This window comes from Coregonus lavaretus, assembly GCF_964263955.1.
Source record: "Coregonus lavaretus genome assembly, chromosome: 20".
NCBI lineage: Eukaryota > Metazoa > Chordata > Actinopteri > Salmoniformes > Salmonidae > Coregonus > Coregonus lavaretus.
In genome coordinates this window covers 35,520,748-35,544,713 of record NC_140007.1, presented here as the reverse complement: position 1 = coordinate 35,544,713, position 23,966 = coordinate 35,520,748, and the positions used below count along the sequence as shown (strand labels likewise).

The 23,966-nt window shown below is 45.2% G+C and overlaps 1 protein-coding gene across 1 annotated transcript in view; it reads right to left on the bottom strand.

Moving 5' to 3' along the window:
* Window positions 1–972: 972 nt before the first annotated feature.
* Window positions 973–23,966, bottom strand: part of LOC311148145 (uncharacterized protein) — a gene marked incomplete at its 3' end in the record, with an annotated part of 46,820 nt that continues 23,826 nt past the window's right edge. The window contains exons 12-17 of the mRNA XM_084185038.1: window positions 12,291–12,443; window positions 9,968–10,097; window positions 9,828–9,860; window positions 9,310–9,407; window positions 7,504–7,587; window positions 973–1,074 (exon numbers count right to left, since the gene is read on the bottom strand). Of these exons, the coding sequence (XP_084041164.1) occupies window positions 973–1,074; window positions 7,504–7,587; window positions 9,310–9,407; window positions 9,828–9,860; window positions 9,968–10,097; window positions 12,291–12,443 (600 nt within the window). The remainder of the gene's footprint in view (window positions 1,075–7,503; window positions 7,588–9,309; window positions 9,408–9,827; window positions 9,861–9,967; window positions 10,098–12,290; window positions 12,444–23,966) is intronic.

Genomic DNA, 23,966 nt, shown 5'->3' with positions numbered 1-23,966 from the left:
TATGACATTCTCCCAATCCTCTTCTGGATCATCCAAATGCACTCTAGCAAACTTCAGACGGGCCTGGACATGTACTGGCTTAAGCAGGGGGACACGTCTGGCACTGCAGGATTTGAGTCCCTGCCGTAGTGTGTTACTAATGGTAGGCTTTGTTACTTTGGTCCTATCTCTCTGCAGGTCATTCACTAGGTCCCCCCGTGTGGTTCTGGGATTTTTGCTGACCGTTCTTGTGATCATTTTGACCCCACGGGGTGAGATCTTGCGTGGAGCCCCAGATCGAGGGAGATTATCAGTGGTCTTGTATGTCTTCCATTTCCTAATAATTGCTCCCACAGTTGATTTCTTCAAACCAAGCTGCTTACCTATTGCAGATTCAGTCTTCCCAGCCTGGTGCAGGTCTACAATTTTGTTTCTGGTGTCCTTTGACAGCTCTTTGGTCTTGGCCATAGTGGAGTTTGGAGTGTGACTGTTTGAGGTTGTGGACAGGTGTCTTTTATACTGATAACAAGTTCAAACAGGTGCCATTAATACAGGTAACGAGTGGAGGAAAGAGGAGCCTCTTAAAGAAGAAGTTACAGGTCTGTGAGAGCCAGAAATCTTGCTTGTTTGTAGGTGACCAAATACGTATTTTCCACAATAATTTGCAAATAAATTCATTAAAAATCCTACAATGTGATTTTCTGGATTTCCTTTTCTCCATTTGTCTGTCATAGTTGACGTGTACCTATGATGAAAATGACAGGCCTCTCTCATCTTTTTAAGTGGGAGAACTTGCACAATTGGTGGCTGACTAAATACTTTTTTCCCCCACTGTATGTCACTGATTAGTGCAAAATGTAAGAAGTCATGGCCTCCTTACAATATGAAGTAAATAAACGTGTATTTGTATGTGCATATTACAAAGTATTCAGCATTTAATTGTGTTTGGATTGGCTGAAGATTCATAGATAGTCACGCAAGGACAGCAAATTGTTATCTGATTTCAGCATGTGTCCTATTGAAGTCGTTGACAAACTGGCACACCAAGCCAAACAGCTCCTGAGAATCTTGATCCATCGGCTCTCCGAATTTAACCTTCAAGAAAAAAGACAAATAACCCAATGTATTATTTTTGACATCCCATGCCCCAAGCACTTCAGTTTCTTTCATTCTTTCAGAGGTTATAATCTGTAAAAAATGGCAACCCACGGTTAATAATACATTTGGTCTAATTCCTGGGGTTAACTGATGTCCCTGGTTCGATTGGGATGCATAATGTAACTCCATTTGTAATAATGAGCTGCTACACTACGTGAGCATGGAAACAATTATTGGACTTAAATATCTTAAATGAGACAGACGGGTGGCCATTGCATGAATCCATGCCTACACTTACTACAGGGTCAGTAACTAATACAAAGGCTGCGTCATTAAAACAGTGGCTCAAGAGTAACATCTAATATCAATCAAACACGGCTCAACTGCTATATGATCACACCGCTAATCAGAAAAGCTAAGCCAACAACACTGCAGCACATATGGAACACTGAACTTAACTTAAAACTTTAAAGTATTTTGACACATTTCCGCCTAAATAAACGTTACAGTAACACTGGGAGAGCAATTTAACTATACAGTATAGGCTACTACCATTGGTTCCATGTCTGACTGTAGCAATTTTGTTCCCCTGGGGAGCAGAGGGAAGGTTCTGATAATGTCACAGATATAAGCTGTGTCAGGGTCAGCTCTCTCTCTCTCTCTCTCTCTCTCTCTCTCTCTCTCTCTCTCTCTCTCTCTCTCTCTCTCTCTCTCTCTCTCTCTCTCCTCTCTCTCTCTCTCTCTCTCTCTCTCTCTCTCTCTCTCTCTCTCTCTCTCTCTCTCTCTCTCTCTCTCTGCTCCTGGCTCAGGCTGTAGCACACCATTCTCGCGTGTGCGAGAGGGTGGGGAGGATAAAGATTGGAGTGCACAGGAATTTAATTGTGGAACCTACTATATCACAATTTCCTGCCAAGGCTCACCCTTCACCCTGTCAAGGCTCACCCGTCACCCTGTCAAGGCTCACAACTCAAACCCAGAACGCAGCAGAGTCAGGTGGACTCTTTGTGATGATGGATCGTCCTTCTGGAAATAGGATAGGTTGGAAAATGGCCCTCCGGTGTATTATAGTCAAATCAAATCACATTTATTGGTCACATACACATGGTTAGCAGATGTTATTGCCAGTGTAGCAAATGCTTGTGCTTCTAGTTCCGACAGTGCAGCAATATCTAGCAAGTAATATCTAACAGTTCTACAACAAAAACCTAATACACACAAATCTAAGTAAAGGAATGGAATAAGAATATATAAATATATGGATGAGCAATGTCATTATCATTATCAGAGTGGCATAGTCTAAGATGCAATAGATAGTATAGAATACAGTATATACATATGAGATGGCTAATGACAGATATGTAAACATTATTAAGATAGTATAGAATACAGTATATACATTTGCTAGTGATGTACAGTATATACACTGTGCTAGTGATGGCTGTTTAACAGTCTGATGGCCTTGAGATAGAAGCTGTTTTTCAGTCTCTCAGTCCCAGCTTTGATACACCTGTACTGTCCTCGCCTTCTGGATGATAGGTGTGTGAACAGACAGTGGCTCAGGTGGTAGTTGTCCTTGATTATCTTTTTGGCCTTCCTGTGACATTGGGTGCTGTAGGTGAACTGGAGGGCAGGTAGTTTGCCCCCGGTGATGCGTTGTGCAGACCGTACCACCCTCTGGAGAGCCCTGCGGTTGTGGGCTGTGCAGTAGCCATACCAGGCGGTGATGGAGCCCGACAGGATGCTCTCAATTGTGCATCTGTTAAAGTTTGTGAGGGTTTTAGGTGACAGGCCAAATTTATTCAGCCTCCTGAGGTTGAAGAGACGCTGTTGCGCCTTCTTCACCACACTGTCTGTGTGGGTGGACCATTTCAGTTTGTCAGTGATATGTACACCGAGGAACTTTCCACCTTCTCCACTGCTGTCCCGTCGATGTGGATAGGGGGGTACTCCCTCTGCTGTTTCCTGAAGTCCACGATCATCTCCATTGTTTTGTTGATGTTGAGTGAGAGGTTATTTTCCTGACACCACACTCCGAGAGCCCTCACCTCCTCCCTGTAGGCTGTCTCATCGTTGTTAGTAATCAAGCCTACTATTGTTGTGTTGTCTGCAAACTTGATGATTGAGTTGGAGTCGTGCATGGCTACACAGTCATGGGTGAACAGGGAGAACAGGAGGGGGCTGAGCACACACCCTTTTGGGGCCCCAGTGTTGAGGATCGGCGAAGTGGAGATGTTGTTTCCTATGTTCACCACCTGGGGGCGGCCCGTCAGGAAGTCCAGGACCCAATTGCACGTGGCGGGGTTGAGACCCAGGGCCTCAAGCTTGATGATGAGCTTGGAGGGTACTATGGTGTTGAATGCTGAGCTATAGCCAATGAACAGCATTCTTACATAGGTATTCCTCTTGTCCAGATGGGATAGGGCAGTATGCAGTGTGATGGCGATTGCGTCGTCTGTGGACCTATTGGGGCAGTATGCAAATTGAAGTGGGTCTAAGGTGACAGGTAAGGTGGAGATGACATGATCCTTGACTAGTCTCTCAAAGCACTTCATGATGACAGAAGTTAGTGCTACGGGGCGATAGTCATTTAGTTCAGTTACCTTTGCATTCTTGGGTACAGGAACAATGGTGGCCATCTTGAAGCATGTGGGGACAGCAGACTGGGATAGGGAGAGATTGAATATGTCCGTAAACACACCAGCCAGCTGGTCTGCGCATGCTCTGAGGACGCGGCTAGGAATGCCGTCTGGGCCGGCAGCCTTGCGAGGGTTAACACGTTTAAATGTCTTACTCATGTCGGCCACTGAGAAGGAGAGCCTTGGTAGCTGGCCGCGTTGGTGGCACTGTGTTATCCTCAAAGCATGAAAATAACTTGTTTAGTCTGGCAGCAAGACGTCGGTGTCCGCGACGTGGCTGTTTTCCTATTATAGTCCGTGATTGTCTGTAAACCCTGCCACATACGTCTCGTGTCTGAGCCGTTGACTTGCGACTCCACTTTGTCTCGATATTTATGTTTTGCCTGTTTGATTGCCTTGCGGAGGGAACGACCACTCTGTTTGTATTCTGCCATAATCCCTGTCACCTTGTCATGGTTAAATGCGGGGGTTCGTGCTTCATTTCTTCGCGAATGCTGCCATCTATCCACGGTTTCTGGTTAGGTTTTAATAGTCACAGTGGGTACGACATATCCTATACACTTCCTTATAAACCCAATCACCGAATCAGCGCATACGTCTATATTATTCTCAGAGGCTACCCGGAACATATCCCAGTCTGCGTGATCAAAACAATCTTGAAGCGTGGATTACAATTGGTCAGACCAGCGTTGAATAGTCCTAAACACGGGTGCTTCCTGTTTGAGTTTCTGCCTATAGGAAGGGAGGAGCAAAATGGAGTCGTTGTCAGATTTGCCAAAAGGAGGGCGGGGGAGGGCCTTGTATGCATAACGGAAATGAGTGTAACAATGGTCCAATGTTTTTCCAGCGCGAGTGCTACAGTCAGTATGCTGATAGAATTTAGGTAGCCTTTTTCTCAAATTTGCTTTGTTAAAATCCCTAGCTATAATAAATGCAGCCTCAGGTTTCCAGTTTGCATAAAGTCCAGTGGAGTTCCTTGAGGGCCATTTTGGTATCGGCTTGAGGGGGATATACACAAATGTGACAATAAACAAAGAGAATTATCTTGGGAGATAGTACGGTCGGCATTTCATTGTGAGGAATTCTAGGTCAGGTGAACAAAATGACTTGAGTTCCTCTATGTTGTTACGATTACACCATGAGTTGTTAGTCATGAAACATACCCCCCCCCCCCCCCCACTCCTCTTCTTCCCGGAGAGATGTTTATTCCTGTCGGCGCGATATATTGAGAACCCAGATGGCTGTATGGACGGGGACAGTATATTCCGAGAGAGCCATGATTCCGTGAAACAGAGTATGTTACAATCCCTGATGTCTCTCTGGAAAGCAACCCTTGCCCTGATCTCGTCCACTTTGTTATTTAGGGACTGGACATTAGAGAGTAATATACTGTGCGCCTCCTAAGTCTGACTAGGAGACCGCTCCGGCTCCCTCTCCTCCGGCGCCGTTGTTTTGGGTCGGCCTCTGGAATCAGTTCAAATGCCCTGGGTGGTGGGAACAAAGGATCCACTTCGGGAAAGTCGTATTCCTGGTTGTAGTGCTGGTAAATTGACGCCGCTCTGATATCCAATAGTTCTTCCCGGCTGTATGTAATTACACTTAAGATTTTCTGGGCTAACAATGTAAGAAATAATACATAAAAAACAAAATACTGCAAAGTTTCCTAAGGACTAGAAGCGAGGCAGCCCTCTCTGTCGGCGCCATCTTAAACCTATTAATAGGGACAGACTCTAATACCCTCCTGTGTATTACAGTATTAATAGGGACAGACTCTAATACCCTCCTGTGTATTATAGTATGAATAGGGGCAGACTCTAATACCCTCCTGTGTATTATAGTATTAATAGGGGCAGACTCTAATACCCTCCTGTGTATTATAGTATTAATAAGGACAGACTCTAAAACCCTCCTGTGTATTATAGTATTAATAGGGACAGACTCTAATACCCTACTGTGTATTATAGTATTAATAGGGGCAGACTCTGAGCTGTGCTCTATGCTAACTATTACATATCAAGTTTAAGCTTCTGCTGCAGAAGTTAGTAACCTTGAAGAATAATTTATTTGAAATATATACAGTGGAAAGTATTCAGACCTCTTGACTTTTTCCACATTTTGTTACGTTACATCAATCTACACACAGTACCCCATAATGACAAAGCAAAAACTGTTTTTTAGACATTTTTGCTAATACAAAACTGAACTATCACATTTACAGAAGTATTCAGACCCTTTACTAAGTACTTTGTTGAAGCATCTTTGGCAGCGATTACAGCCTTGAGTCTTCTTGGGTAAGATACTACAATCTTGGCACACCTGTACTTGGGGAGTTTCTCCCATTCTTGCCTGCAGATCCTTTCAAGCTCTGTCAGGTTGGATGAGGAGCGTCACCGCAGAGCTATTTTCAGGTCTCTCCAGAGATGTTCGATTGGGTTCAAGTCCGGGCTCTGGCTGGGCAACTCAAGAACCTTCAGAGACTTGTCCCGAAGCCACTCCTGCGTTGTCTTGGCTGTGTGCTTAGGGTCGTTGTCCTCTTGGAAGGTGAACCTTCACCCCAGTCTGAGGTCCTGAGTGCTCTGGAGCACATTTTCATCAAGGATCTCTCTGTACTTTGCTCCGTTCATCTTTGCCTCGATCCTGACTAATCTCCCAGTCCCTGCCGCTGAAAAACATCCCCACAGCATGATGCTGCACCCACCATGCTTCACCGTAGGGATGGTGCCAGGTTTCCTCCAGACATGACGCTTGGCATTCAGGCCAAAGAGTTCAATCTTGGTTTCATCAGACCAGATAATCTTGTTTCTCATGGTCTGAGAGTCTTTAGGTGCCTTTTGGCAAACTCCAAGCGGGATTTATGTGCCTTTTACTGAGGAGTGGCTTCCGTCTGGCCACTCTACCATATAGGCTTGATTGGTGGAGTGCTGCAGAGATGGTTGTCCTTCTGGAAGGTTCTCCCATCTCCACAGAGGAACTCTAGAACTCTGTCAGGGTGACTATCGGGTTCTTGGTCACCTCCCTGACCAAGGCCATTCTCCCCCGATTGCTCAGTTTGGCCAGGCAGCCAGCTCTAGGAAGAGTTGTGGTGGTTACAAACTTCTTCCATTTAAGAATGATGGAGGCCACTGTGTAATTGGGGACATTCAATGCTGCAGAACTGTTTTGGTACCCTTCCCCAGATCTGTGCCTCGACACAATCCTGTCTCGGAGCTCTACGGACAATTCCTTCGACCTAATGGCTTGGTTTTTGCTATGACATGCACTGTCAACTGTGGGACCTTATATAGACAGGTGTGTGCCTTTCCAAATCATGTCCAATGAATTGAATTTACCACAGGTGGACTCCAATCAAGTTGTAGAAACATGTCAAGGATGATCAATGTAAACAGGATACATCTGAGCTCAATTTCGAGTCTCATAGCAAAGGGTCTGAATACTTATGTAAATAAGGTAGTTCTGTTTTTTATTTTTAATACATTTGCAAAAAATCTCAAAAAACCTGTTTTCGCTTTGTCATTATGGGGTTTTGTGTGTAGATTGATGAGGATTTTTATTTATTTAATCCATTTTAGAATAAGGCTGTAACGTAACAAAATTTGGAAAAAGTCAAGGGTCTGAATACTTTCCAAATGCACTGTATATCCTCTTCAATCCCCCCTCCATCTTCACAGTGGAAAGATAGATAAGCTGAAACCATGGAAAAGGGCCATCTCGACATTTCAGTACTAGAGTAACCATTTATCTCTGGAGGGGCTGCACAACAGACATATTAAAATAATAACTCTGCGATTACCAATATCTCAGTGTAAAGCTTCTTCATCTCATCAGACCTCTTTGTCAGCAGGGAGAAATCGGTGTTGTACTTCTCAATCGCCATCTGGGGTGAGAGTGAGAAAGGAGAAGGGTGAAGAGGAGCTCCGGTTAAAAATATTAATTATTTGATGTATAATATCAGAATACCTGTGTTTTTTTGTTGCGTCACAAAACTATCACTCCAAACTGACAGCCGACACCATCAGAGAAACATAATGCAATATGAAGCAACAAACAGTATACATGGCAAATATAAATTAATTTCCCTGCCACATACTATGATGTGCTCATCTTGGGACAAGCACTGTGAATTAGCGATATAGTGTGATGGTGCAATGCAACGGGCTGATGTTTATTCAGTGTGTCAAAGTTTTTCTTGTTTTTGTCTGAATCTTATACAGTGGCTTGCGAAAGCATTCACCCCCCTTGGCATTTTTCCTATTTTGTTGCCTTACAACCTGGAATTAAAATGGATTTTTGGGGGGTTTGTATCATTTGATTTACACAACAGGCCTACCACTTGGAAGATGCAAAAACATGTAATTGTGAAACAAATAGGAAATAGGACAGAAAACTTGAGCGTGCATAACTATTCAGCCACCTTTTGCAGCAATTACAGCTGCAAGTCTCTTGGGGTATGTCTTTATAAGCTTGGCACATCTAGCCACTGGGATTTTTGCCCATTCTTCAAGGCAAAACTGCTCCAGCTCCTTCAAGTTGAATGGGTTCCTCTGGTGTACAGCAATCTTTAAGTCATACCACAGATTCTCAATTGGATTAAGGTCTGGGCTTAGACTAGGCCATTCCAAGACATTTAAATGTTTCCCCTTAAACCACTCAAGTGTTGCTTTAGCAGGACAATGCTTATGGTCATTGTCCTGCTGGAAGGTGAACCTCCGTCCCAGTCTCAAATCTCTGGAAGACTGAAACAGGTTTCCCTCAAGAATTTCCCTGTATTTAGCGCCATCCATCATTCCTTCAATTCTGACCAGTTTCCCAGTCCCTGCAGATGAAAAACATCCCCACAGCATGATGCTGCCACCACCATGCTTCACTGTGGGGATGGTGTTCTCGGGGTGATGAGAGGTGTTGGGTTTGCGCCAGACATAGCGTTTTCCTTGATGTCCAAAAAGCTAAATTTTTGTCTCATCTAAACAGAGTACCTTCTTCCATATGTTTGGGGAGTCTCCCACATGGCTTTTGGCGAACACCAGCTCTGTGGAGTGTACGGCTTAAAGTGGTCCTATGGACAGATACTGCAATCTCCGCTGTGGAGCTTTGCAGCTCCTTCAGGGTTATCTTTGGTCTCTTTGTTGCCTCTCTGATTAATGCCCTCCTTGCCTGGTCTGTGAGTTTTGGTGGGCGGCCCTCTCTTGGCAGGTTTGTTGTGGTGCCATATTCTTTCAAATTTTTAATAATGGATTTAATGGTGCTCCGTGGGATGTTCAAAGTTTCGGATATTTTTTAAATAACCCAACCCTGATCTGTACTACTCCACAACGTTGTCCCTGACCTGTTTGGAGAGCTCCTTGGTCTTCATGGTGCCGCTTGCTTGGTGGTACTCCTTGCTTAGTTGTGTTGCAGACTCTGGGGCCTTTCAGAACAGCTGTATATATACTGAGATCATGTGACAGATCATGTGTAAAATAAAATCCATTTAAATTACAGGTTGTAATGCAACAAAATAGGAAAAACGCCAAGGGGGATGAATACTTTTGCAAGGCACTGTATCTGTCCATCTGAATATGAACTGAAAAGAGAGAATAGGCCTATCGGAATAACTGACCTTCAGGTCTTTGGAAAACTTTGGGTGTTGATTTCCTTGGTTTCTTCTCTTGTATGTTTTCTTGTACTGAATGGCCTTCTGTAACTCATTCTTGAGAACTGGAGGGGATGACACATCATGTTCATCATCCATCATACCTGATCACTGAAGCAAATACTCTCTACTTTAAATCACTATTTTCTCCTTTCTGCTGCCTGGATCAAGCCAAGTGGCTGATCTGCACTCATGTCAACTGTTCATCACAATTATTCAACCAAAAGTCATCATAAATGTCCATACATGAAGCTGACATTAGGCCTACATGTCTTTACACTTTACATTTAACTGCGCCATCAAACCAGTCAACTCCTTGAACTAGCTAGATCATACTATCTTAGACAATATCATTCATAGGTGTATAAAGAAAATACAGTCACTGTTGCACTGTCTTTGTATCATTAGATCTCAGCACTGTAAAGAGCAACACATGTTTTTTACAGATACATCATTGGACAGGATAGGAAACGTGGTAGACTCACCGTCCAATTCAGCAGTGATGCCTTTAATGGAAGCTGATCAGAAACACAGAGAGAAATACCTAAGTGTTTTACCTAAACTGCTCCAATTGAAACATACAGGACAGATTTCGGGGGCTTTGACCAAAATCTTGATTACTTACCCCCAGGTACAGTTTCAAATTCCGTCAACTCTTGGGGAAAAGTGGCCAAGCCGGGTTCGTGCAACATGATCTGCTCCACAAGGGCATGCAGCAAGGTGAACTTCCTGTCTGTCCCACGGAGCTGGGAGAGCTGTGGGGTTGAAGAGGGACATTGGAAGGTGGGGTGTGACACTCTCTCCATTATAAAAATAGTTTATGATAAATCAAATATTAAAAACATACTGTGCTGTTTCTACACAGAGACCTTCACCAGAAAATTAGATAGGAGAGAGGAGGGAATGCTGGTACACCTGCAGCAGCCCTATAGCACAGAGTCCTGGCTGAGCCATACAACTATTGTTCCTACCAGGCCTTGAGTTGCACAGCAGAGCAGAAGAATGCACACATTTTTGTGTGCCGCGTGTACGAATGCAAGTGCCCTGCCACCAAGGCTACTCAAACAATAGGATCTCAACGTACAGTTTCTGTTAATTTCTCTCTGTGTTAATATTGAGGCATGTTGCTTTGTATTATTGGATGCATGTATCAACAATCCACAAGGTTTTCATTGACTCTTCCATTTTTGCGTTAACCCGACAAGGTCAACTGATTGTTCAAGGTATTGCTAATACTTTTGTTACTCAGAAATGGCTGTGTGTTTCTTATCAATTTGATTTGAAAACAAATCAAAACAAAAAGCATCATATCGTAACAAAAACATCACATCATAAAAGCTTCCATGTTATATACAGAGTCATTATCACCTTTAGTAGAGCCGTAATACGTTGTGTCCTTTGACAGTGGTGAGCTTTTTCTGTGAATAAAAAAATACTTGAGGAGTGTTACGTTTCCTGAAAATTAATGAAAACCCATATTAAACCTATTTATATAAATGTTAATGATCTTTCTAAAATGCAAGCCTTGCTGCACCACAGTTGCTTGTGGCTTCTGTCTTAATTGAAATGCAAGGGGAACATCTCTCTCTCTCTAATCCTGTGAAGGGATTTATTCCATAGTCTTTTATATGTTACGTTGTTTACCAATTTGAGGTCCAGGGCGCTCCCCTGAGGACCAGTCTAGAAAAGATGCACGAAGCATCAACTGAAGATAAACAACAACAACAACAACAACAGCAACCTCTATGGCTTTCTCTTATCTTACAGTTACTATATCAATGTCCAGGTCCAGCTATTGATTTCACAACACAGAGTCCCCTCACAGTGCAAACTATTTAGCTCTCTCTGTTTCACCTTCAAACCTTCTCTGTGAGGCTTTGGGAGGAAGACTGCAGTCTTATTAGATAGAGAGGAAGCATTTTAAATCTGGGGCAAAGTGCCATTCAATCTTCCCATCAGGAGAGCAGTACAGCACAGCAGCGGCTCAGTCGGCAATCTATAGAAACTACCAAGGAGTCGTATACTACGCTCAAAGACCTATGCTAATAGTTCAGAGAGATCTAAAATAATCCCAGACAAATTTACAAAAAAAAACATGTATCTAATAAACATGGAGTCTAATCCAAGAAAAGACTAGACAAAAACTACCAATATTTAGACTTAAAGAAAAGGTCCAGTAAGGTGAAAGATGTTGTGAGTTGTGACTGCCATTGCCCACTGTGAATAGTAGGTCACCTCACGGTCCACTTGTCCAATGTCCACCGGCCCAGCGTCTGCGCCATGGCAAGAAGTTCCATTTGATTTGTGAAGCCAGGCAGTGATGCAATCACCTGCGTGTCAGAGTTAGACACACTAGGGGGAATGACCCAACCTGAGTTGGACTCAGCTGACCAGGTAGAGGATGGACAGGAGAAATTGAAAAGAGAGAGAAGGAGGAGGGAGATCCCTCTGTGTATATCAAGTTTTATTAGCCTAGTGCTAGACACTCCACCAAAGGTCAGGTGACAGCAGAGGAGAGGAGCACCTACTTTAGATACAGAGGAGAGTAGCACCTACTTTAGATAGGGAGGAGACGAGCACCTACTTTAGATAAGGAGGAGAGGAGCACCTACTTTAGATAAGGAGGAGAGGAGCACCTACTTTAGATAAGGAGGAGAGGAGCACCTACTTTAGATAAGGAGGAGAGGAGCACCTACTTTAGATAAGGAGGAGACGAGCACCTACTTTAGATAAGGAGGAGACGAGCACCTACTTTAGATAAGGAGGAGAGGAGCACCTACTTTAGATAAGGAGGAGAGGAGCACCTACTTTAGATAAGGAGGAGAGGAGCACCTACTTTAGATAAGGAGGAGAGGAGCACCTACTTTAGATAAGGAGGAGAGGTGCATCTACTTTAGATAAGGAGGAGAGGACTACCTACTTTAGATAAGGAGGAGACGAGCACCTACTTTAGATAAGGAGGAGAGGCGGAATCCCTTGGCCTTTCCCTTCCCTGCGTTCTCATTGAGGTAATTGCCGACGGCCAGCAGGTACTCGAGCACGGAGAAGAACGACCTGGAGCTGTACAACTGCGTGCACATCCTGATCTTCTGGTTAATCAGCTGAAAGGCAAAGATGGGGGTTCAGGAGAAGTCATTTCACTCTAATCCCACTGCATACTCACTCTCTCTTTTTGACTGAATCAGACTCTCTTGTTTTGTCTGATTCAGGGGCTTATGAGAGTTGAGTAAACCCAGCCGAAATCCTTATTGGTTTTCAAGTCAATTTGCAGTCAGACTAGAGACATGACATCATTTCAATAGCACACATTTATTTTGGATTATAGGCTTGTATTTTGAAGTAAACAAGTAGATTGACTTGTTTTACATTGCAAAAGTAATTATATTTTCATCATATGCATTTCATTGTGGTTTTCAGATTATATTATTTGTTATGATTTATACTAAACAGTTTTTGACCATCCTATCGTAAGCGATTGTATCTTATATATCCAAGAAACAGGGTGCACACTGAACGATATTCATAGAATGGAAGCTGTATAAAAAAAATGGGACAGTTATTACATTTTGTTTGCAATCTCTCTCAACAAGACATAATTTCCAGGTCTGCTAGTAAAGTAAGGAGGAAGGTGACGAGGGGATGTAGTGGGGAGACAGAGCAGCCCTCTGGAAAAACAAACCCACATAGCAAAGATGCGTGTCTGATACAACATCCAACCATATGCTCAAGTTTACAAAGTAACTTCCCATAGCACACCAGTGTGACCTCCTCAAGTGTTAACAGAGCAGAATGCAAATGCAAAGTATGCAAATCAGGTTTTCAAGGGGGCAACCTCTCACTGCAGCCTGGTCTCATAGACTAGACGTAACATAGTAAATGTAAATCTGGAAACTGAAATTAGTATGATATGTTACGTTTGGTATGGTTACATAAGAAAGAAGGTTACTTAAGACAAAAATCAATTTTAGCTGATTAGCAACTTTGCAAATACTTACTACTTTTTAGCTACTTAGCATGTTAGATTACCCTAACCCTAACCGTAACCCATTAACCTAACTCCTAGCCTTAACCCTAACCCTAACCTTAACACCTAACCCTAACCCTTAGTCTAGCTAAAGTTAGCCACCATTCGTAACAAATCATACATTTAGCTAATTTTTTACATATTGTGCGAATTGCAAGAGAGATTACATGCCTCCAAACTCATGCACCGAACTCAAGTACAACAGCAAGCCCATTTATCTCCTTTAGATTTCAAAATCTACAACAGGGGTAATCAAAATGTGAAGGGAAAGAGAAGAAGCAATAATCCAAGGGTAAACTGATCATCCTGATGAAATTGAAGTTGAATTGATTGTGCAAAGAATAGGTCTGAAATACAAATACAAACTGCTGGGATGAACAAGAATATTAATTGTCATCCTATGCTGCAAATTTGAGAATAATTGTTTCTTAGCATAGCAGAAGATCAGAGTAAGATCTTATCAGATACAAATATCCTATTTGGATTTAGAGGTACAGACCATGTACCCATAGTAAAAGAAGTCAAACCGACTGTGTGATTAACCAAAACTCCAAAAACAAATAAAAGCAAGGCAAAGGCAGGTGTTACTATCTCACAGACTTATCTTTAGAATAATCCTGCAATATACAGTACACACACAGAATGCAGTACACACACCATTCCATAATTGTTAATCATGTGTGACTAACACTGTGCTACTGTCTATGAATTGCAACTACATTTCAGAAAGTATTTTTAGATGGTAGAGGGGTGAAAAGGCTTTTACAAATTGCTATTTAATGTATTATGGTGTGATTTATTTGTTGTATTAAGGCAATATAAAATTATTTGCATTTCACAAATGTAGAAGGGCATGTAAAAGTGCCTCTCATTCTATTCTTTCTTTCATGTCACGCCCTGGCTCTGGGGACTCTGTTATGTTGAGCCAGGGTGTGTAGAGTCTATGTTTTGTGTTTCTATGTTCAGGATCTAGTTGATGTGTTTCTATGTTGGCCGGGGTGGTTCTCAATCAGAGGCAACGTGAATCAGCTGTTGCTTGTTGTCTCTGATTGGGAACCATACTTAGGTAGTCGTTTGGCATTTGTGTGGTGTGGTATCTTGTTCCGTGTTGGTTTGTGTATGTACCCAAGGACTTCACGTATCGTTTTGTTGTTTTTGTTCGTGTGGTGAAATATAAATAAAAGATGTTCGCATTCCACGCTGCGCATTGGCCCGTTTCTTCAAATTACGATCGTGACAGAAGATACCACCTCGACTGGGTCAAGCAGCGTGAAGAGGAGAGAGGTTGGACTTGGGAGCAGAGGATGGAGAGTCTGGCGAGAGCCATGGAGGCCATATCCACGGGGGAGAGGCACCCCCAAGAAATGTTTAGGGGGGGGCACATGGCATGGGCAACGGGGCTGCTGGAGGCAGATAAAGGGCGAGTTGGTGGACGAGGAGAGAAGGCCACCGGGTTACGGGAGCCATTGGTGATTAGAGGGAGGGAAAGTGTAGAGGCACGGCGAGAGGTACTGAAGTGTGTTGCCAGTCCGGTCCGGCCCGTTCATGATCCCCGTATAAGGCCAGTGGTGTGTGTTCCCAGTGCGGTCCGGCCTGTTCCTGTCCCTCGCACCAAGCCTGTGATGCGCGTCGCCAGCCCGGCCCGGCCGGTTCCTGCCCCTCGCACCAAGCCAATGGTGCGCGTCGTCAGCCCGGTCCGGCCTGTTCCTGCCCCTCGCACCAAGCCAATGGTGCGCGTCGCCAGCCCGGTCCGGCCTGTTCCTGCCCCTCGCACCAAGCCAATGGTGCGCGTCGCCAGCCCGGCCCGGCCTGTTCCTGCTCCCCGCACCAAGCCTGTGGGGCGCATCGTCAGTCCGGTCCGGCCTGTTCCTGCTCCCCGCACCAAGCCTGTGGTGCGCGTCACCAGCCCGGTCCGGCCCGTTCCTGCTCCCCGCACCAAGTCTATGGTGCGCGTCGCCAGCCCGGTCCGGCCTGTTCCTGCCCCTCGCACCAAGCCAATGGTGCGCATCGCCAGCCCGGCCCGGCCTGTTCCTGCTCCCCGCACCAAGCCTGTGGGGCAAATCGTCAGTCTGGTCCGGCCTGTTCCTGCTCCCCGCACCAAGCCTGTGGTGCGCGTCGTCAGTCCGGCCCGGCCCGTTCCTGCTCCCCGCACCAAGCCAATGGTGCGCGTCGCCAGCCCGGTCCGGGCCGTTCCTGCTTCCCGCACCAAGTCTATGGTGCGCGTCGTCAGCCCGGTCCGGCCCGTCCCTGCTCCCCGCACCAAGCCTGTGGTGCGCGTCGTCAGTCCGGCACAGCCCGTGCCCGTTTCACCGGTGCCTGGTCAGGTACCGGTCAGCTGCTCCACACCGGAGCCTAAGCAATCCGCTCCACCGATGTCCAGCTCCAGCCAGCGGGACCAGACCAGGGGCGCTACGGGGGGGTTGTTAGAGGGTGTTGATCAAGCCCGGAGCCGGATCCGCCTCCGAGGAGGAATGCCCACCCGGCCCTCCCCTGTTCGGTTTATGTTTGGCGCGGTCGCAGTCCGCGCCTTTGGGGGGGGGGGGGTACTGTCACGCCCTGGCTCTGGGGACTCTGTTATGTTGAGCCAGGGTGTGTAGAGTCTATGTTTTGTGTTTCTATGTTCAGGATCTAGTTGATGTGTTTCTATGTTGGCCGGGGTGGTTCTCAATCAGAGGCAACGTGAATCAGCTGTTGCTTGTTGTCTCTGATTGGGAACCATACTTAGGTAGTCGTTTGGCATTTGTGTGGTGTGGTATCTTGTTCCGTGTTGGTTTGTGTATGTACCCAAGGACTTCACGTATCGTTTTGTTGTTTTTGTTCATGTGGTGAAATATAAATAAAAGATGTTCGCATTCCACGCTGTTCTTCAAATGACGATTGTGACATTTCATGAGTGTAATTTAACTATCCAGCAACAAATGAATGGAACAAAAATACTTCCGTTTCACACTTTAACTCTAAGAGCTTAGGTACTTTTAAAGAGAAGAAAGCCTTTGTGTTTCTCACTTACTTTTCCTTTTTATTTATGTTATAAACCATAATGAATTAAGATGACATTTTGCATTAGAGAATGTATTTATGTTCTTCTTTTATACCTTTTTTGTTAGACTGAGGTGTTAACCTTTTTCAGCCTACATTGCTGAAACAAAATGTAATACAAAGCAACTTCTTGATGAAACACAATTCAAATTAACAAAGAAAATGATTGCAGTTAAAAGCTCTACCAGTAATGCGAGAGTTATGATGAGTGGGGAAAAGGTCAACTTACAGAGGATACCGTCTTTGAAAGGTAAACATAATATATACCATGTAATACATTGTAATGTTAATATCTTGTACACCTATTCAGTTGTTATTATGTATTTCGCTTATGCTCAAGTCTAGTCTATCCTCTGTATGTGACAATAAAACTTTTCTTTGTCTACCAGTTGAATGCACTAGCTATCTGCATCTACAGCAAATGGTCACAGTGAGTTGTTAATGCAGAGCATTCTGCAACAGGTGTTTCTGGATGCTGAATTCCGCAGAGGTTAAAAGTGTCTATGTGAATTTAAACAGGACAACAGAAAGATGACGGCAATCTCTAAGTCATTGAGAGAGGACATCAGTTCTGTATGTGAATCCATGATAACAATGACGGAGAAATCAGACTTACAGTGAGGGAAAAAAGTATTTGATCCCCTGCTGATTTTGTACGTTTGCCCACTGACAAAGACATGATCAGTCTATAATTTTAATGGTAGGTCTATTTGAACAGTGAGAGACAGAATAACAACAACAAAATTCAGAAAAACGCATGTCAAAAATGTTATAAATTGATTTGCATTTTAATGAGGGAAATAAGTATTTGACCCCTCTGCAAAACATGACTTAGTACTTGGTGGCAAAACCCTTGTTGGCAACCACAGAGGTCAGACGTTTCTTGTAGTTGGCCACCAGGTTTGCACACATCTCAGGAGGGATTTTGTCCCACTCCTCTTTGCAGATCTTCTCCAAGTCATTAAGGTTTCGAGGCTGACGTTTGGCAACTCGAACCTTCAGCTCCCTCCACAGATGTTCTATGGGATTAAGGTCTGGAGACTGGCTAGGCCACTCCAGGACCTTAATGTGCTTCTTCTTGAGCCACTCCTTTGTTGCCTTGGCCGTGTGTTTTGGGTCATTGTCATGCTGGAATACCCATCCACAACCCATTTTCAATGCCCTGGCTGAGGGAAGGTGACCCAAGATTTGACGGTACATGGCCCCGTCCATCGTCCCTTTGATGCGGTGAAGTTGTCCTGTCCCCTTAGCAGAAAAACACCCCCAAAGCATAATGTTTCCACCTCCATGTTTGACGGTGGGGATGGTGTTCTTGGGGTCATAGGCAGCATTCCTCCTCCTCCAAACACGGCGAGTTGAGTTGATGCCAAAGAGCTCCATTTTGGTCTCATCTGACCACAACACTTTCACCCAGTTCTCCTCTGAATCATTTAGATGTTCATTGGCAAACTTCAGACGGGCCTGTATATGTGCTTTCTTGAGCAGGGGGACCTTGCGGGCGCTGCAGGATTTCAGTCCTTCACGGCGTAGTGTGTTACCAATTGTTTTCTTGGTGACTATGGTCCCAGCTGCCTTGAGATCATTGATAAGATCCTCCCGTGTAGTTCTGGGCTGATTCCTCACCGTTCTCATGATCATTGCAACTCCTTGCATGGAGCCCCAGGCCGAGGGAGATTGACAGTTCTTTTGTGTTTCTTCCAACTGTTGTCACCTTCTCACCAAACTGCTTGACGATGGTCTTGTAGCCCATTCCAGTCTTGTGTAGGTCTATAATCTTGTCCCTGACATCCTCTTTGGTCTTGGCCATGGTGGAGAGTTTGTAATCTGATTGATTGATTGCTTCTGTGGACAGGTGTCCTTTATACAGGTAACAATCTGAGATTAGGAGCACTCCCTTTAAGAGTGTGCTCCTAATCTCAGCTCGTTACCTGTATAAAAGACACCTGGGAGCCAGAAATCTTTCTGATTGAGAGGGGGTCAAATTTTATTTCCCTCATTAAAATGCTAAACTATTTATAACATTTTTGACATGCCTTTTTCTGGATTTTTTTGTTGTTATTCTGTCTCTCACTGTTCAAATAAACCTATCATTAAAATTATAGACTGATAATTTCTTTGTCAGTGGGCAAACGTACAAAATCAGCAGTGGATCTTTTTTCCCTCACTGTATCCCAGCCATGAAAGCTGCCAGAGCACGTGGGGACATTGCTTACATCCGCTATGACAGGCTCATTGTCTACCCTCCCTCCCAAAAGCTTGGAAGGGATGAGAGCGCCAAGCCACTTACACACACCTACTGGTTGATGGACTGCTGAATTATGCTTTTTTTTTTCTCTTGTTTGTTCTTTTCCATATTTTGTCTATCTGATAAGTTACTCAGGAAAGGGCTAAAAATAGCCCATATTATTACATGTTGCCTTAGAAATTAGGTTCATGAAATCAATAACTTGCTAACATCAGATAATGTTAATATATTAGCCATTTTTGAGACTCGCTTAGATAATTCCTTTGATGAGCAGCACTAGCAATAAAAGGATATAACATCTACAGAAGAGACAGGAATGACTATGGGGGAGGTGTTGTTGTATATATTTAGAGCCATATCCCTGTAATGCTTAGAGAATATCTCATGTCAAGTGTTATTGAAGTGTTGTGGTTGCAGGTTCACCTGCTTCATCTAATGTCTATTATTTTAGGGTGTTGCTATAGGCCACCAAGTGCTAACAGTAAGTATTTAGATTATGTGTGTGAATTGCTTGATAGTGTGTGTGATGTTAACAGAGAGGTCTATTTTCTGGGTGACCTGAACGTTGACTGGTTAGCAAATAGCTGTCCTCTCAAGAGGAAGCTTCTAAGTGTGACTTACGCCTGTAATATGACTCAGGTTATCACTCAACCGAATACAGTGCATACCAATAGTGTTGGATCTGTGACATTCACTTGTACTGATCATATCTTCATTAATGCTGCAGAGCTTTGCTCCAAAGCAATATCAGTACCCATTGGCTGTAGTGACCATAACATTGTGGCAATGACAAGGAAAGCCAAAGTGCCAAAGGTTGGGCCTAAAGTAATTTATAAGAGATCATACAAAATGATTTCTCATGACTCTTTTGTTGAAGATATAAAACATTTATGTTGATCTGATGTGTATGAAGAAGTGAATCCAGATGCAGCACTGGATGTATTTGTAAACTGATTCATGCCAATTGTTGACAAGCATGCACCTGTTTAAGAAATTAACTATGAGAACTGTTAGAGCCCTCTGGATTGACGATTAATGAAAAAAAATGTATGGTTCAAAGAAATGATGCGAAAGAAGTGGCGAACATGTCAAGCTGCTCAGCTGATTGGTTGACATACTGTAAATTGAGAAATGTTTTGACTCAACTTAACAAAAATAATAAGGAATTACATTACCAAACCAAGATAAATGACATAAAACACAATGGAAAAAGACTTTGGAGTACCTTAAATGATATCATGAGCAGAAAACCCAATTCAGCTCCATCGTCCGTTGAAGTTGATGGGTCATTTAAAACAAAACCTTTTTATATTGCTAATCATTTTAATGACTATTTCACTACTAAAGTGGGAAAACTCAAAAGTAAAATGACAACATTGAACAATGAACCATCATATTGTTGTATAAAATATCTAATAATGAAAGAGAAGGATTGTTATTTTGAAGTTGGTCAAATTCGTGTGGGGGAGGTGGAAAATGATTGTTATCCATCAATAATGATAAGCCAACAGGTATAGACAACCTTGACGGAAAACTATTGAGAATGGTAGCCGACTGTTTTGCCACCCCTATTTTCGATATCCTTAATCGAAGCCTAAAGGAGTGTGTGTGGCCACAAGTCTGGAAGGAAGCTAAAGTAATTCCACTGCCTAAAAATAGTAAAGCACCCTTTGCTGTCTCTAACAGCCACCCAATCAGTTTGCTGCCTGTTCTTAGTAAACTGATGGAGAGAATTGTGTTTGACCAAATATTTTTCAGAGAACAAGTTAACTACTGACTTTCAGCATGCATATAGAGAAGGTCACTCAATTTGTACTGCACTGACTCAGATGACAGATGATTGGTTAAAATAAATATATAATAAGATGATAGTTGTAACTGTATGGTTACATTTCAGTGGAGCCTTTGATGTTATTGATCATAAATTGTTATTGAAGAAACTCACTTGCTATGGCTTTACATCACCTGCCATCACATGGTTGGATAGTTATTTATCCAATAGAACCCAGAGTGTCCTTCAATGGAAGCTTCTCTAACATTAGATATGTACCGTGCGGTGTCCCTCAGGGCAGTTGCCTTTGGCCGTTACTCTTCTAAATTTTTACAAATGATTTGCCACTGGTCTTACACAAAGCTAGAATGACTATGTATGCGGATGATTCCACACTCTACATGTCAGCACCCAAAGCCAGTGAACTCACTGAAATTCTAAATAAGGTGTTACAGTCAGTATCAGAATGGGTGATTAATAATTAACTTGTCTTAAATACATCTAAAACTAAAAGCATTGTATTTGGTTCAAAACATTCTCTAAGACCTAAACCAGCTGGAGTTGTACATAAAGGGTATGACCATTGAGCAAGATGAGGAAGCTAAACTCCTAGGTATGTCACGCCCTGGCTCTGGGGACAATGTTATGTTGAGCCAGGGTGTGTAATTCTATGTTTGATTTTTCTATGTTGGTCTGAGTGACTCCCAATCAGAGGCAACGAGTGTCAGCTGTTTGGCTGGTTGTCTCTGATTGGGAGCCATATTTAACTGTCTGTGTTTCACTTTGTGTTTGTGGGTTTTTGTTCCTTGTCGGTCTTTGTCACCGTGGACTTCACGAGTCGTTTATTGTTTTGGTTTTGTGCTTTAATATAATAAAGTATCATGTTCGCTCAACACGCTGTGCATTGGTCTACTCCTTACCCTGACGATCGTGACAGAAAAACCCACCATACCAGGACCAAGCAGCGTGTCCAGGAACAGGCAGCCTGGACGTGGGAGCAACGTCGGAAGGTCGAGAGGCAACCCCAAAAATTTTTTAGGGGGGGGCACACGGCAGGGGCGACTGGGCAGCAGGAGGCTGCCACAGGGCGATTAGGTGAGGAGGCCACCAGGTTAAGGGGGCTACCTGCACAGAGGGAGCAGGAGTTAGTGTTGCAGAGGATGGAGCTATTGGAGGCGATTAGGGAAAGGGTGAGAAATTAGGCACGGCGAGAGGAACTCGGTAGGCAGCTGAGGGAGCGGAGGGTTATGATGAAGCCCAGTCCCGCTCCTCACACCAAGCAAGTGGTGTGCGTCACCAGTCCGGTCCGGCCCGTTCCTGCTTCCCGCACTAAGTGTAAGGTGCACGCCGCCAGCCCAGCCCGGCCTGTTCCTGCCCCTCGCACCAAGCCTACGGTGTGCGTCGCCAGCCCGGCCCGGCCTGTTCCTGCCACTCGCACCAAGCCTACGGTGTGCGTCGCCAGCCCGGTCCAGCCTGTTCATGCTCCACGCACCAAGCCTACGGTGTGCGTCGCCAGCCCAGCCCGGCCTGTCCCTGCTCCACGCACCAAGCCTACGGTGTGCGTCGCCAGCCCAGCCCGGCCTGTCCCTGCTCCACGCACCAAGCCTACGGTGTGCGTCGCCAGCCCAGCCCGGCCTGTCCCTGCTCCACGCACCAAGCCTACGGTGCGCGTCGCCAGCCCGGCCCGGCCTGTTCCTGCCACTCACACCAAGTCTACGGTGCGCGTCGCCAGCCCGGCCCGGCCTGTTCCTGCCACTCGCACCAAGCCAGGGGTGCGAGTCGTCAGCCTGGTCCAGCCCGTTCCTGCTACTCGCACCAAGCCAGGGGTGCGAGTCGTCAGCCTGGTCCAGCCCGTTCCTGCCACTCGCACCAAGCCAGGGGTGCGAGTCGTCAGTCCGGTGAGGCCCGTTCCTGCTACTCGCACCAAGCCAGGGGTGCGAGTCGTCAGCCTGGTCCAGCCCGTTCCTGCCACTCGCACCAAGCCAGGGGTGCGAGTCGTCAGTCCGGTGAGGCCCGTTCCTGCTACTCGCACCAAGCCAGGGGTGCGAGTCGTCAGCCTGGTCCAGCCCGTTCCTGCCACTCGCACCAAGCCAGGGGTGCGAGTCGTCAGTCCGGTGAGGCCCGTTCCGGCTCCACGCACCAAGCCAGGGGTGCGCATCGTTAGCCCGGTCCGGCCCGTCGCTGCTCCACGCACCAAGCCAGGGGTGCGAGTCGTCAGTCCGGTGAGGCCCGTTCCGGCTCCACGCACCAAGCCAGGGGTGCGCATCGTCAGCCTGGTCCGGCCCGTTGCTGCTCCACGCACCAGGCCAGGGGTGCGCATCGTCAGCCAGGTCCGGTCCTTTCCTGCCTCACGCACCAAGCCAGGGGTGCGCGTCGTCTGTCCGGCACAACCCGTGCCAGGGTCACCGGTGCCTTACCAGGTACCGGTCAACGGCTCCATAACGGAGCTGAAGCTAGCCGCTCCTGCTATGTCCAGGTCAGCTCTAGCCAGCGGGACCAGACCGGACCAGGGGCGCTATGGGGGGTTTATTGGAGGGTGGTGGGCAAGCCCGGAGCCGGAACCGCCGCCGAGGAGGTATGCCCACCCAGCCCTCCCCTGTTTCGCTTTTTTTGAGGCGCGGTCGCAGTCCGCGCCTTTAGGGGGGGGTACTGTCACACCCTGGCTCTGGGACTCTATTTGTTGAGCCAGGGTGTGTTTATTCTATGTGTTATATGTCTATGTTGGGGGTTCTAGTTTGTCTGTTTCTATGTTTGCCTGAGTGACTCCCAATCAGAGGCAACGAGTGTCAGCTGTTTGGCTGGTTGTCTCTGATTGGGAGCCATATTTAACTGTCTGTGTTTCACTTTGTGTTTGTGGGTTTTTGTTCCGTGTTCGGTATTTTGTCACCGTGGACTTCACGAGTCGTTTCTTGTTTTGTTTAGTGTGCTTATTATCACTGACGGTAATAAAGTCACCATGTTCATTCATCACGCTGCGCATTGGTCTACTCCTTACCCTGACGATCGTGACAAGGTATAACATCGGCTGGTCAATTATCATGGTCAAGTCATATTGACAAAGTTGTTGTGAAGATGGGGAGGGGTATGTCTGTTATAAAAATATGTTCTGCGTTTTTGACACAAAAATCAACTGTACTTGTTGTTCAGGCTCTGGTCTTGTCCATCTTGATTACTGTCCGGTAATATGGTCAAGTGCAGCAAAGAAAGACGTAGCAAAGCTGCAGCTGGCTCAAAACAGAGCAGCACGCCTTGCCGTTAACTGCACATACAGAACTAACATCTACAACATGCCTGCCAGTCTTTCCTGGTTGAAGGTTGACGAGAGATTAACTGCTTCACTTCTAGTTTTTATGAGAAGTATTACTGTAATGAAAATTCCAGATTGTCTGCATAATCAAATAACATTCAGCTCAGACACCCATACATACCCCACAAGACATGCCGCAAGGGGTCTTTTCACAGTCCCTAAGTCCAAAACGAATTCATGGCAACGCACAGTATTATACAGAGCCATGATCACATGGAACTCCCATCTTCAATTACTC